We start from the raw sequence: 14,983 nt of genomic DNA, 5'->3' as shown, positions 1-14,983 counted from the left end.
CCATACAAAAACTGGATCCAGGTGGATCCAGTTTTCGAATTTTTCAAATTGTTGCTATGCCATTGCTATGGAGTGACGTAGCACTTTCAAGCCCTATGGCCAACGTGACGAGCGCAGAAAGCTTTTCAAGGAGGTCGTTGCGCTCCCCCCCCCCCCCCCCCCTTCTGCACACCCACCACCGGTGCACCCCGGCCCGATGCCCAACTCTATGAATAGATCACTCGGGTCTTCGCCGGGCTGCAAAGCCTTCAAAGGCACACACAAGCTGCATAAACGCAACCGGTAGAATCAGTCCTGTACTGCATGACTCTTGTACTCTTGATGTATTGTACATGAAGTAGTTCTCTGAAGATTCCAGCTGCATTATGCAACACCAGGCATTATAATCTTTCTTTATTTCAGGATTACCCAAAGGCTTGACCTGAGAGTCCTCGGCTAGAGCACAGGTGAGATTGTTAGCCCTTGCCTTGGAAGTAGGTTACACCGAGTCTTCACTGAAGACGGTGTACTTGGGACCGCAGCACCAAACAACAAGACCAAAAGCACTTTGATCGCTAATACAGACCGAATCGCGGTCCTGGAACTTTCAAAAATTCTTTCTAGAATACAGTGTTCAGGTTCGGCGAAAATGTTTCGGCTGCCTGTGAATTGAATGTTCAGTGGCAATGCTTGTGTGAACGTAAGTCACGTGACTGTGGTGGCCAGCAATAATATTATTACAGCGATGGTTTGGCAAAAAGTTAAAACACGTAAAACAGAAAAAGTATAAAAATAATCATGCGCATGTACGGGTGCGTCAGGCGAGCGAGGTATAACAGGCAAGAAACAGTATGGACGAAGAGTAGCAATATAAAAATAATCGAAACACCACCGACATCACAGTCAGTGGGACTAGAGTGCACAAGGGATACTTGTAAAAGTGTGCAGGGTGGTCATAGCGACAGATACGACTTGAGCTCTAGTAGTCTCTATCCATGGCCCGTCGCACAGCTATAGTGCACCAAAGGACAGCGGACTAGTATAAGACGTGGAGCAGCATGAGATGGTGACGACATCATTCTGTGCAAAACCTAACGGACATCATGCAGGTTTTCTGCGACTAAAGGTGTTCTAGAAAAGGAAGGACGCGCTATGACAAACGCCTGCGGATGTCAACATAACATAAGTTTGCAGAGATATTACACCGCACAGCGCAGAGTTCACACGTGTAAGAGTACTGTGAACTCTATGCCACAAGTACATTGTGAAGAAACCCCGGATGATGATGACATTGTGACACTGCACAGAAGATACGCAAGTGTGCAAGCCACCTTGGGTGATGACATCACACGGCACACAACCTATGAAAGTGTGCAAGTCGCCATAGATAATGACATCGTTGATAGAAAGCATGCAGATCGCTGCAGGAGGATGACATCAGCACACTGCACAACACCTATGAAAGTGTGCAAGGTACTTCAGAGCCGATGGCATTATTATTACAGTGCACAAAGCCCTGCAGCCGTGTACTGGTACTCTACACCACCACCATCAAGCAGAGAGTCATGCGTCACGTTCTGGCCGTGAGAGCTGTGGTGGTGGTGGTGTTGCAGAGGTAGGTGACACACCGATACGATGCAACGATGAGGTGCTGCCACCGGGCTTGATACCACGCAGACGAGTTTCCAGAGCTCTGCACACGACAGGCGAGGGCAGGGCAGATAAACAAGTGTTCGAGAAGGGCCAGCAAAAGTACAGCTACATTGTTATAAGCATATGCGTCGGTGCATGACAATTTGTCCAGTCAATACAGGATTCCGCTTGGTACACAGAGTCAGGCAAACACAGGTTTTACTGTGGTTTAGTTCAATGGAATTCTTGAGGGCGGTTTGGCCAAACTAATTTAGCTGGCATCGCTACGCATGTACAAGCAGCCACCACACGAGGATCTCCAGACAGCAAGAGCATTATCATACGCTGCCGGGTGGGTGTGGGGGCTTACCGACAAGTAGAGTTCGACGCTTGCACGGCATCGCTCTGACGAGCCATTTGCTGCTGGAGCTTCTCCATTTCTCCTCTGCAGTAGCAATCATAAAACACGGGAGCAGGAAAGTATTGAAATCGAATGAGAGGAATACACTGGGACATACCGAATGGTGCCACTGAGGAAGAACAGTCACACATAGCCATGCCTGGGCAGTACAGCCCAGACCTTGCTAAGCCTGTCAACATACACGGCTCAGTTTCGAGTCATGGAGACCATGCCAAAACATTGACGCTCAAGCCACTTGTCAACCAATCGTAACACTCCAATATCTACATTTTATACTTATCTTCTAATACCTACATTTAATTCCCGTAGCTATGCAAAAGACGTTACTTCAGTAACGTCTGGCGCTAGCCAGGGTCCACACAGCTTTAATTCTGTGTTTGTTTGTTTGTGCCATCGGCATGCCTGGCGTTATCCCGTACCTGTCCTGTACCATCAAAGACAGCTGGCCACAATATTCAAATAGGATTGTCAAATGCAAGATCATAACGTGAAGCAACTCGGAAGAATGAGTGTGTATGCGAAGTGTATCGGGGGAATGCATGCAAGGCGATAGTGCGGGTTCGAATCCCAGGTTAAGTCTTGAAAAATAGAAGAAATGAAAAATGTATAACATCCCTATCCTTTTTGCCTAGGTCATCAAGGTCGTAGACAGTGTCGTATTACCCTTCAATGTAAAGAGAAAGTTTATTTCTTTCGCTCAGGGCCCTATGCTATGCTTTTTTGCCTAGCTCATCATGAATGTTATTCGACCAGATGAAAACTTTTTTGCAATACAATGATGTAGCCGATCAGTTCATTGTGGTATGGTTGGGCATTGTAGCCGTCATGGTCGACGTAAAACACTATAAAACCGCAACGAAGTAGGGGCCAAAGAGAAAGTTCCATCAGTTCTAATAACATGCATGATGAGCTAGGCAAAAAAGCATAGCGAAGGGCCCTGAGCTTCCAAGCTCTCTCGTTAAGTACGTGGTAGTGAAGGTCGACTCTCTCCAAGCTTTCCGAAATGAATCTGTTTGAGCAGTGTGTTCAAATCACTAAATTGGTAGTAAGCTGGTATCCCGTGAAGTACATTGATCAGAGAAATGGTGCACATGGCGATGTGATAAACAAGGCTACGTGTGCTAAGTGTGGCTTACCGCAGAGACGATAAACACGTCTGGAGGCCGGAAATAGTTCTGCACACACAGACACAGACACATAGATAGAAACAGCACACATGACACAACATGGTGAAACAAGAGAGAGAGAGAGAGAGAGAGAGAGAGAGAGAGAGAGAGAGAGAGAGAGAGAGAGAGAGAGAGAGAGAGAGAGAGAGAGAGAGAGAGAGAGAGAGAGAGAGAGAGAGAGAGAGTGAGAGAGAGAGAGAGAGAGAGAGAGAGAGAGAGAGAGAGAGAGAGAGAGACCGAGAGAGAGCAAGTCCATCACCGAGGTTTGTCGCTTCAAGAGAAGATTGTCTGATTGTGGAATACATTATGCAGTAGACAAGCACAAAGTGGGTGGCAGTACATACTTGTGTTTGCGGCCCAGCTGTCCGCGTACCGAGGTGACATCCCTCGCTGGCATGCCCGACGCCGCTGATCCACCGGGCAAAGCTGGTGATTCCGCTGACACAGCCGACGGCATACCACCGGCAGCTCGTATCGATGACGATGCACTCGGCAAGGATGACAACGCCGTCGGCGTGGGACCGTCCGTGCTCGTAACACCGCCGCCAGCCGAGTCTGCAGAGAACTGCTGATGCAATGCTGGTTTGCTGCGAGCAAGGCCGTGTGAAGCTGGGCATGGAAAGCACAATAGTAGAATATCTGATTAGAATTATTTTACCATGCTATGGTGTTATGCACTCCAAAGGTAACTAGCAACACGTGCCACACATACTGATGGCACTTGGGTCTTTTTTCCCTTCCCAGGAGAGAAACAACGGTCAGTCACTACTAGTAGTAAGTACTAGTACTGTTTGTGTGGTGTGCGTTGTGAGCTGCCTTTGTAGTGAAAAAACATGTCATGCTATGGTGGTCGATATCAAAATTTAATGTAAGTCACGTGGACAAGCCTGTTGACAGCACAGACTCTAAAAAAACAAGAATGAAAGAACAGGGGATTCAACCCCCACTGGCAAGCAAGTGTGCATGTAAACACCACACACCATGCACAAATGAACACATGCCCCCCCCCCCCCCCCCCACACACACACACATGCACACAGAGCATGTAGCACAGTAGCACCTACTCAGCAAAGAAAATCTCGCATCCGGACTGGCATCATTGCTCAGCAGTGGCTGCCGTAGGCTTTCCACCTCACGCTGGTGCCTTGTTTCGGCAAGGGTATTCTGTTCCTTGAGTGCTGCTACTTCTATAGCTAGCTGCTCGTTTTCCCAGGAGAGAGTACGCAGCTTTTCCGAAGTGGTAGATTCCTGCCGACAATAATTACACCGTGTTGAAAGAATGGAAGAAACGATGAGAAAGACGATATACTCAATATCCGTATGGAGAGGTTTAAGGCAGATTCACTGCATCCATTGCAAATACAGAATGAGCAGGGAGACAAAGTTCAAGAAGTGGAGAGATGGAGATGGAGGTGGAGAGAGAGAGAGAGAGAGAAAAAGAGAGAGAGAAAGAGAGAGAGAGAGAGAGAGAGAGAGAGAGAGAGAGAGAGAGAGAGAGAGAGAGAGAGAGAGAGAGAGAGAGAGAGAGAGAGAGAGAGAGAGAGAGAGAGAGAGAGAGAGAGAGAGGTGCGCATACATACAAACACACACGCACACACGCTGCCTGCACGCAGGTAGGCAGGCAAATAAACATACAAATATTCCGATACATACAGAGATCAGATTCTCTATCTCCATAAGCTGAGAGTGGACACGTGTCAGAGTGAGAGAGAGCATTTACCTTTGACGCCGTCTCAAGCAACGCTCTCTTAAGCTGATCCACTTCATGTTGACTAGTCCGGATAGCCAACGAGCTCTGCGACATTCTCTCCTCGAACTTCTTCTCCTGCTCGGCACTAGTTGAAAGGAGCTGGCGCAGTCGAGATACCTCCTCGGCGAATCGCTGAGCGTCCGCCGTGGACTGTTGCAATTGTAGACGAAGCTCGGACGTGGACGCTCGGTCTCTGCCGGCACCAGACTCCAGCTGTTGCTGCAGGCGCGCGTTGTCCTCCTTCGCAGCTTCGAGCTCGCTGGTCAGACGCTGAACCTGTCACACATTGAATGCCGACGGAACAGGGAAAGCAAGATAAGCAAGAAACTGTGTCATAAATCATTTGTCACACGTGGATGCAAAAGATGGTACAGAGAAACTTCAGTAAAATATACCGCCAATAGTCATACAAATCTGACTTCCCTTGACGAAGGCAAGGGAGGAGAAAGGCAAAAGGTAAACAAACGACTGCCGAAGAACCGAAGAACAAATCGAGTTCGCTACACCTTCGTAAATCATAATACAGATTGGGTGCAAGTCAAAGAGTCGTTAAGCATACCTTTCGTCCGACCGCTTCGTCCTCGGCTAGTTTATCAGCCAGCACATTGGCAGTTTGTGATGACAGCTGGCCCAGGGAGTACTCGCGATTGGCCAGTTCAGCCTCCAGATTACCGGCATGATCACGCAGCGTGGCCTGTGCTGATGTGATACCTGGATGTACAGTACGGACACGAGAGAGTTACCGGTAGTTAGCTCAGGACCATTCTTGACCTCGGGCATCAGTTATGTGATCAGTCACGTGAGATGATCGTACCGCCGGCCATACCACACACGGGCGCGTGCGCGCGCACACACACACACACGCAGAAAGAAATCGTACGCCGGACGCAACTCTGAAACGTCATTGCACAGCTTCCGGAATACAGAAAGGGGGTTCCCCTCAGTCACATGACCAGTCACATGACTTGAAAATGGTCACGTGACCTGTCAGTCTTGCTCTACTCTACACTACAGTCTATACTCACACATGTAACGTTCTACTTCTCACATACTCATTACTCAACAAGCAATCTTGCACATGACCCGCAATGTGACCATGGAGCAGACTCAACAGGCTGCAGACAGACAATAGACATGCAGCATTGGGGTAAAAAACCAAAACCCCGAGACAACACCAGTTGACGACCGATGAAGAGCAAAAAAAATGCTCGTCCGTGTTCGTTCGCGCCCACATGAGCTACTCAAAGCACGTTGCAGCGATGCGGAAGATACGGGCGCACGAATGGTTTGGCCGGAAGAAAAAAAATATCAGCTAAGGTTCCTCCGGGGTTCGAACCCGGGACCCTTTGCGTGTAAAGCAAATGTGATAACCACTACACCAAGGAACCGTCGCTGATACCAACGGGCAAAACAAAGGCTAACTAACAAAGTGGTGGGTGGTGACAAGGACGCATTATGACAAACAAGTGACCTGCAGGCTGCCCCCCCCCCCCCCCCAGCCAATCCTTCCCTCGTACCACTTTCCCGCGGAGCAAAGAAAGGTTCACCACCGCAACCCGTCACGGTGTGTTCAAGTCGAATAGCAATACAGTACTGTTGGGGGCCGAAGAAAGAACGGAGGGTCGAAAAACGGAGCGTCGAAGAACGACTAGGCTAGAATTTCACCAAGCGCGGCATACCAATGTACACAGAGTGACACAACAGTGCATCGACTGTAGTACATGAAAATAAGAACGGTCTAGGGTGCGAGGTTGACCACCGAGTGCTTCGGCACCCGGCAGTACTGTATAGCAATTTATTTGTGTAGACAGCGCGGCCATATCCTCGGCACTCCGATTCATGGCTAATCACAAACACACTCTAACCAAAAACGCTAACCTTCCACACGGCCCCGCTCTCTCTCCAGCTCCTCGGCAAGCTGGTTGGTGACGGCCTGCGCCTCTTCCCTGGCAGCCTGCTGCAGCTGTATAGCCTCGTCAAGCTCCTCCTGGAGAGCTACAATCTGCAAACACAAACACACACACACACACACACGAAAAGCAGTAAAGCATCCCAAATAGTATGAGCATGCATTTGTACATAAAGGAAGCCTTTGAGGCTTTGTTGCCAGCAAACACTGGCTGCGGACATGAACATTACCCTGGCGAGCAGAGCATTAGTACTAACACAGACACACACGCATGCACACACACACACACACACACACACACACACACACACACACACACACACACACACATACAGGCATGCACACAAACACACACACACTCACACACACACACACACACACACACACACACACACACACAAACACACACACAGCCACCACCGTCGGGCAACAGGCAGAGCAAAGGCAACAAGGCGCTGTGCACCCTGCCTGGTGCCAGACGCTACTACCCTGTTAAGTACTGTTGATCCGCCCCCTCTCTAATTTCCGTCCCTGAAGCGACTTTGGTTGAACTTGCTGCTACAACAGTTTTTTTTCTGAGAAACAAAACACACAGTTAACCCTTTACCATCCGACCAAATTTCCCCAGCAGTCCCAAATGCAATAATTCTCACCATATTCTGAGAATATCTTCGGTTCTAGTCAACCAATTTTCGCAATCTTGGGCATTCTGGAAAGCTCTCCACGAGCTGCGTACATTGAGCTCTAACAGGATACTACCGAGATCACATATCCAGCGCCAGGGAGCTTCAAATACACCCCATCGCTGGATATACGAGGAATTTCTCTTCTCGCCAGCCATTTCTCGCTCCTTCATCGTAAACATTCCAAATATTTTTGCTTGAGTTACTTTCCATGCTGCCCACGTGCTCAAAGCATGCCAAAGTGACTCAGCATGTCAGGAGAGGGGAAAATCCCAGCTCAAGGTCAGTCACTCGGAAAGAAATTCGACTTTTGCCGTAGCTGAAATGTCGAGCGAAATATCTTTGTAATGCGACATCGCAGCTCTTTACCGATTGATACAATGGAAAGCTGGGCTCTTCGGCTTCTTCCTAGATACTTAGTTCTTTGAATTCCGACAAGAATCGATTGAGTTACGAATGTTTTAGTTTATGCATGTCCATCGATCTCTAGAGATCGATTCAAGTACACACGGATGGTAAAGAACTGCCATGTACAAGTACTGTAGCATGAACACTTGGGATAGTCCAATCTTCGGTGAAAATTTGGTGGTGATAACTTGTTTACTCCGTCTGTTCTTTACCGCAAAATGACATCATCCGACTTGACAAAGTGCTGGGACTGAACGCGTTCTAAAGGCTGTAATACGATTCATCACCTACCTGATCGTTGAGTTCGGCCTCTCGCTGCTCCGCTTCTTGCCTGGTGTGTCCCAGGGCGTTCTCAGCCAGGGCACGTGTGTTGTTAGCGCTGGACAGTTCGTTCTCCAGAGCCGCGGCGTCTTGCTGCAGTCGCTCTGCTCGTTTGGCGCTACGCACTGCCTCGTGCTCGGCGCGCTCCTTCAGTCTCTCGGCGTCCGTCAGCCTGCCGGCCAGCGCTCGGTGTTGCTCCTGCAGCTGACGGTGGGCTTGCGTGGCCGTTTCGACGGCGGCTCGCAGCTCTGCCTCCACGCCCTGCTGATGCGCTTCCAGCTGCATGCGAGCGCGCTCGGCTTCGGCCTCGGCTGCTACCTTGGCCCCGAGCGCGCGCTCCAGCTCCATCTCGTGCGTGGCTGCGGCAGCGCGTAGCTGCACCTCAGCGTGCTGCCTCTCCTCTTCCAGACGGCGGTTGGCGTCGGTGGCCGTTCGCTGAGCAGCGACTGCATTGCGTTCGGCATCGCCCGCGGCTGCCTTGCACGCCACCAGCTGCTCGGTGAGCTGGGCGTGCTTGGCGCTCAATTGGGCCGCGTCACTCTGCATGGCCTCGCGCTCCTGCTCCAGCTTCTCCAACTGCAGGGAGCGCGCCCGCTGATCCGTCGTGGTGCGCGAGAGAGCGTCCTCCAGTTCGGCCTCGCGCTGCGCATTGCGCTGGCGTTCCTCGTCCACCTCACCTAGAATGCGCTGGCGCTCCTCGTCGACTTCCTGCTCGCGGCTCTCCGCCTCGCGCTGTACCTGCTGCAGGCCGTCCTCCAGCTGGAGCATGTTGCTGCGCAGGCGCTGGAGGTCTTCCTCGAGCTGCCGGCGCTTGTCCTGCTCCATGGCAGCTGCCTGCTCGGCCACGTAGACCTCGGTGCGCAGGGCGCTGGTGGATTGCTCGTGACCGGCTAGAGCCTGGGCGGCCCGATCCAGCTCGTTGTCCAGCTGAGCTTGGTGCTCGCGTAGTCGCATCACCTCGTCTGCACACACACGTACACACACACGCACACACACACACACACACACACACACAAAGGTACCCATATTATTCAAAATTAAAATCAATTCGGGGAAAAAAGAAATGACACAAAAGATCATTCCCTGGAACCAACGAAAAAGGTCTGTTCCTGCCTGACATTCATAGTGACCGACTGAGTCACATGATAGAACTGGGAGGTCTGGATAAGAGAAATATGAATATAAAAGGACAGGTTTCCTACGCCGTGAAGTGCTTGTTATGCATAGTTTCTATTACTAGTATGCTGTTGAAAAAGAGACTTGAGTCCCGGATACAGTAGTCAAATCAATTTTGTGAATAACGACCTCGAACTCAACAACTTGCGAATAACTAGACATCTTCAGACCTAGTGACCATTCGACTGCTTACTTTCAACGTCAAGTACAACGACACTTTTCTCATGTACGATCAAGGATCGTCGGTATTCTCAACGTTGACTATAATTATGTAGAAAGAGAACATGCTTCCTTAAGGCCGACTCATACTTCGTTTCGCGTACGGGAAAATCATCGCGCGACCGTCTCGCGATGGGCCAAACAAGTTGAGCTCAAGTCAGCTTTTTCGCGATGCGACGCGTTTCCCGTACGCGAGACGAAGTATGAATCAGGCTTCAAAAGGATAGGTCTCCCATCCCATGGAGTGATTACTAGGCATAGTATTGAGTAATATTGACCATGCTAGAAAAGAGACTTGAAACTAAGATTCAGAACCAGCTCATTAAAAAAAAATGTTCACCCACCTTCAGCCGCTTTCCTATCAGCCAGCGTGCCCTCAGCCAGCTGCTTGAACTCGGCAGCTTGCCGTTCCATAGCCTGTAGCTGTGCCTTCAGCTGGGTCTGGCCGCGCAACAGCTCCGCGGACTCGCGCGCCGCTTCTCGGTAGGCCTTCTCCAGCTCGTCGGCCGCCGACTCTTTCTCGCGCGCCTGCCGCTGCAGCGAGTCCTCGCGCGCCGCTGTCTCCGCCTCGAAGTCCTCCAGCGACGAGAGGATGTTGCCCTGCTGCTGCAGCGTCTGGCTCTGCAGGCGGCGCAGCTGCGAGTCGCGGTCGGTGGTCAGCACGCGCTCGCGCTCCAGGTCCACGGACAGCTTGAGGGCGGCGGAGTGCGCGGCGGACAGGTCCGCGCGCACGCTCTCCGTGGCGGCGCGCGCAGAGTCCAGCTGGTCCTGGAGCACCTGTGATGTGAAGAGCAGGCAAAGAAAACGCACAAAAACAGTAAATCCTGAGACTAACGACCAACGCTTGGGGCCAGAGAAAGCGGTCTTTAGTGGCAGGTGGTCCTTAGTTAGAGGTTTGCACCGGACAACCATATGTGAATGTGAGACAGTCCGTGCCTGGCGCAGTGGTTGGTTGTACCAGGCTGGTCGCTAGTCACGGTGGTCTTTAGTTACAGGTTTTACTGTACTCAGCACATGCATGCCCTGCTATAAAAGATCATTTAGACAAGAACAAAAAATAAAACTATTTCGCGTCGGCTGACCGAGTCATTTCCTCCAAATTCTGAAACTTGTTTTTGGTCCACATACAGTCAACTTCGCTAATCACGACTGCCGCTATAATGACAATTCACGAATAACGACAGAATTTCCATGCCCAGAGCAAAGTCCCATCCAACTGTAATACATATAATGAGACTTCGGGTATAACGACACTTCGCGAATAACGACACTTTTCTGATGCCCCGCCGAGTGTCGTTATACGCGAAGTTGACTGCACGTGTACGGTATGTGCCAAGGTGGCTGGCGAAACAGCTTATTGGCACCGTGCATGCATGCGTGCAGCGTGCCTACATCCAGTACTAGACATCGACGCTGCAGGGAGTACAAAGTCTGCATGAGTACAGTCAGTCCACCGTCGTCACATTCATCCATACCAAGAGTAGCGTAACCCCCCAAGAGTGTGAAACTCCCACATACCCCGGCGTTCCGACAGAATTTCGAGTTGACGTCATTTATTTTAATTATTTATGATGCAATGCTTGAAATTCTGTCGGAACAGTACCCGTAGTCGAGTTGCACACTCTGGGGGGGGGGGGTATGTACTCTTGTCCATACCATGTGCATATTATACCCCCCCCCCCCCTACAACTCGTTTTCCTGGCTAGAACTATGTGATCCCTTACATTATTGTTCTCTTCCAGGATGGCCTTGTCACTGGCGAAGGCCGTAAGGTCTCGCGCCATACGCGCTCGTTCCTCCTCGGCGCGGTGCGTGTCCGCCTGAGCTGCCTGCAAGCTGGCGTGTAGCTTGGCGTTCTCGCTGACCTGCTCGGCGCTGGACTTGCGCAGCTGCTCCAGTGCCTGCTGCAGCTCACCACACTGGTCCTGGATCTCCTCCACCGTTGACCAGTCGGCACCTGCAAACAGGGAAGAGAACAGACCAGGACGACGATGACGACGACAACAACAAAACCAACAACAACAACAACAACAACAACAACAACAACAACAACAACAACAACAACAACAACAACAACAACAACAACACCATCAGAATAAATATTGGAAACAGCAAAAACAAACACAAAATAACAGGGGCAGCCAAAAGGAGCAGCAACAACAACAGCAGCAGCAGCAGCAACAATAGCACCAGCAGCAGTAACAGCAGCAGCAGCAACTGTGCAGCGGTAGCAACAGCAGCAAAGTAGCAAGAGCACAGTGGCAACACGATGACGTTTCTACAAAAGCCATGCATAAAAGCCAGGCTTGTTCTTGGACACGTCAACATCTATTCACATCAGGCCGGTATTAACCAAGCAATCATCTGGAACAGGTGGTCACCATAGCAGACTGGTCACCTTGAAACGTTGTACTATACAGTGATGTAAGAGAAGAAGACAACAGCACTCCCTCACCGTGCTGGTTGGCCGCCTGGCTCTGCCGTTGCAGCGCCTCGTGCAGCTGCTGCGACATGTCGGCCAGGTCCTCGCGCAGCTGCTGCTCGCGCTTAGTGGCCGCCTCGGCCGTGCCGGAGTGGGCTTCGCAGCGCGCCTGCGCCGTGGCGAGCTGCTGCTGCAGGTCGGAGCGCTGCTTGAGGGCCAGTCGACACTCGGCCGTTAGCGCCTCCAGCTTGCCTTCCAGGTGAGCTTTATCCTGTGGCGGCAAACAGGACAAAAAAAACGGGGAAGTACAACGTTAGCTTCAAGCTGCAGATACCACGCTGATGTTGTACTACAGGGACACATCACTGCAGGGGCGTCGGAAGGTACTTTAGAGTGCTGACTGAATGCTGACCTGTACAGAAATATCATGTACCGTATTATCTCCATTATAAGCCCTGGGCTTATATTTCTTCAACCAGTCCGTACCCTGGGCTTATAATTTTTAAACCATCTGCTACACGTACATTTGGCATCATTTTTTTATTACACCAGTAGCACAAAGCTTACCACCAGGTATCGTGGATGCAGTTTCGTACTTCCTGGTACACCGAGTCTGTTCTTTTTACGCCAGGGTTCACAGACTTGTGCCACAACATGTGGGTATGTGACACATTGTGATGTCAAACATGCATGGACAGGATCCATACAGTTCTCCATTATAAGCCCTGCGCTTATATTGGAGACTGCGCTTGTATATCTTCCGAAGCCCTCTTGGAGTGCGCCTATAATAAAGACTGGGCTTCTACAAGAGACTGCGCTTGTAATAGAGACTGGGCTTCTACAAGAGACTGCGCTTGTAATAGAGACTGGGATTCTACAAGAGACTGCGCTTGTAATAGAGATTGGGCTTCTACGAGAGACTGCGCTTGTAATAGAGACTGGGCTTCTACAAGAGACTGCGCTTGTAATAAAGACTGGGATTCTACAAGAGACTGCGCTTGTAATAGAGATTGGGCTTCTACAAGAGACTGCGCTTGTAATAGAGACTGGGCTTCTACAAGAAACCGCGCTTGTAATAGAGAATACGGTACTAGTACATGTTAAGTCAGTACAGTGTAATTGATACTAACCTGTACTGTGCGCTGAAGCTTTGCCTCAATCTCTGCCGTGCGCGTTCCGCCGGCAAGGCTTTGAGTGACGGACGGCGGCCTCTGGTACCGTGCCGACGATGGAGACACTCCCGCGGCCGTGAACGAGGACGAGAGAGGACCTCCACGGTGTGATCGCGTGGGCGTCGTGCCGACGACGATGCCACCAGAGGACGACGAGGGCAGGCCAAACGAGGACGAGGCCCGCGGCGCACTCGTCCCGACAGCACTGCCTACGGCGTGGACGCCATTGGCCGTCGTCACGGCGGCCAGACTGGACAGGGAGCCGACGCGGCGCAGCTGCATGGCGTCCTGCTCGCGACTGCTGGCCAGGCTGGCGCCGTCAATGCCATTGTTGTTGCTGGCGCCGCCGCCGACACCGGACGTGCGGTACTTCTCCAGCCGCTCCATCAGCGATGCGGTCGTGAGTGGTGCGACGGCGGTGGCAGCAGCAGAATTTGTTGTGACGGATGATAAAGACGCACGGTGGCGAGCGTCTGCCATGACCGGGCCGTTGCCGCTGACGCTCCGAGCCATTCGCACGCCGCTGCCGACGGGTGTTGTTGGTACGGAGTGTGCCGGTGTTGCACGCTGCATCGTGCTGCTCGGCTCTCCGCTGATCGTAGCCGACGTGACAGCAGTTGGTGCTCCGGTCGGTAGAGAACTGGGCGGCATGGAGAAAGCTTCTTGCGGCCGGTCCGACAGGGGCACCGCGAACTTGGCGTCGATCGGCGAGTAGCTGGGGTTGACGAGCTGGTTTCGGGACGTGTTCGATACCGGCGAGTCTGATCGAGTCGGTCCCACCGTAATGGATGCTGGCACGGCCGATGGCTGAACTCCTGCTGACGTCACTGTACTGATCCTCGCCTTGTTCGCTGACGTTGCGTCAGTTGGTGGTAACGTAAATCTGGAATGGGCATACACGCCACCGGGTCCGCTGTTGTTTAGCCCAGCCACAGCGCTTGTACTGGTCAGAGCAGTGCTGCTGCTGTTGGTGGTGCTCGACGCGGCGGCAGGCCGCGGTTCTGTTCGTTGTGGAAAGTCCAGCTTGAATGCCTGGCCCCGATCTCCATAGTGCTCCGTGTCCGATACGCTCTGCGCCATCATCACGCCAGCTTTGTGTCTGGAGAGCCAGCAGCAACTGTATACAAATACTCAGTTTCTAAATTATAATTATTCGTTCTCGCCAACGTCAAAATACTACATTGCCTCAGGCTTCTCGTCACGAAGCAACTACCCAGACCAGAGCGTGTGCAGTGGATCGCCAAGACCGTAGGCCAGATATCGGAAGACAATCACCAGATCACTCAATGCAACATTCAAACTCAACTGGAATCAACAAAATGTCCTTCTCACAATCTCAGCTCAATCAAGAAACAGGAGATTCTATGCAGTGCAGTTCAAGCAGGACTCGTAGTAGTCGTACAAAGACTGCGCCTACCCCACCCCATCCCATCCAATTCGAGGCACTAACACGACAAGTGGTGCTACGGGCAGCGCTCAATACCCATGGTGCTGCAGGTCCCTCGGGAGTCGCCGCCGACAACTGGCGACGCATGTGTTCAGGTTTCGCCGACATCTCCGATCAGCTGTGCGACGCGATTGCAGCAAGTGCACGACGGCTAGCAACGACCTATGTCCATCCATCAAGCCTGGAGGCCTACGTCGCCTGTCGCCTGATTCCCCTTGATAAGAAGCCAGGCGTGCGGCCCATCGGCATAGGTGAGGTCCTTCGCCGGATCATGGGGA

General features: G+C 51.6%; 1 protein-coding gene and 1 non-coding gene across 2 annotated transcripts; both read right to left on the bottom strand.

Moving 5' to 3' along the window:
• Nucleotides 1–546: 546 nt before the first annotated feature.
• LOC135828848 (golgin subfamily A member 3-like) lies at nt 547–14,660 on the bottom strand. Its single transcript, XM_065341277.1, has 13 exons — nt 13,217–14,660; nt 12,120–12,357; nt 11,389–11,621; nt 10,009–10,441; nt 8,240–9,231; nt 6,827–6,950; nt 5,508–5,659; nt 4,919–5,224; nt 4,263–4,446; nt 3,543–3,807; nt 3,169–3,207; nt 1,982–2,056; nt 547–1,672 (listed from the first exon to the last, which is right to left on the bottom strand). Exons 1-13 carry the CDS (start codon nt 14,339–14,341, stop codon nt 1,543–1,545), a joined length of 4,296 nt encoding a protein of 1,431 aa, XP_065197349.1. The 5' UTR covers nt 14,342–14,660; the 3' UTR covers nt 547–1,542.
• On the bottom strand, nt 6,264–6,336 carry Trnav-uac (transfer RNA valine (anticodon UAC)). The gene has a single exon. It is a non-coding gene; the product is annotated as a tRNA-Val (tRNA).
• Nucleotides 14,661–14,983: the final 323 nt, after the last annotated feature.

The sequence above is a fragment of the Sycon ciliatum genome, chromosome 12, assembly GCF_964019385.1.
Source record: "Sycon ciliatum chromosome 12, ocSycCili1.1, whole genome shotgun sequence".
Lineage (NCBI taxonomy): Eukaryota > Metazoa > Porifera > Calcarea > Leucosolenida > Sycettidae > Sycon > Sycon ciliatum.
This window is presented reverse-complemented; position numbering and strand designations above follow the sequence as displayed.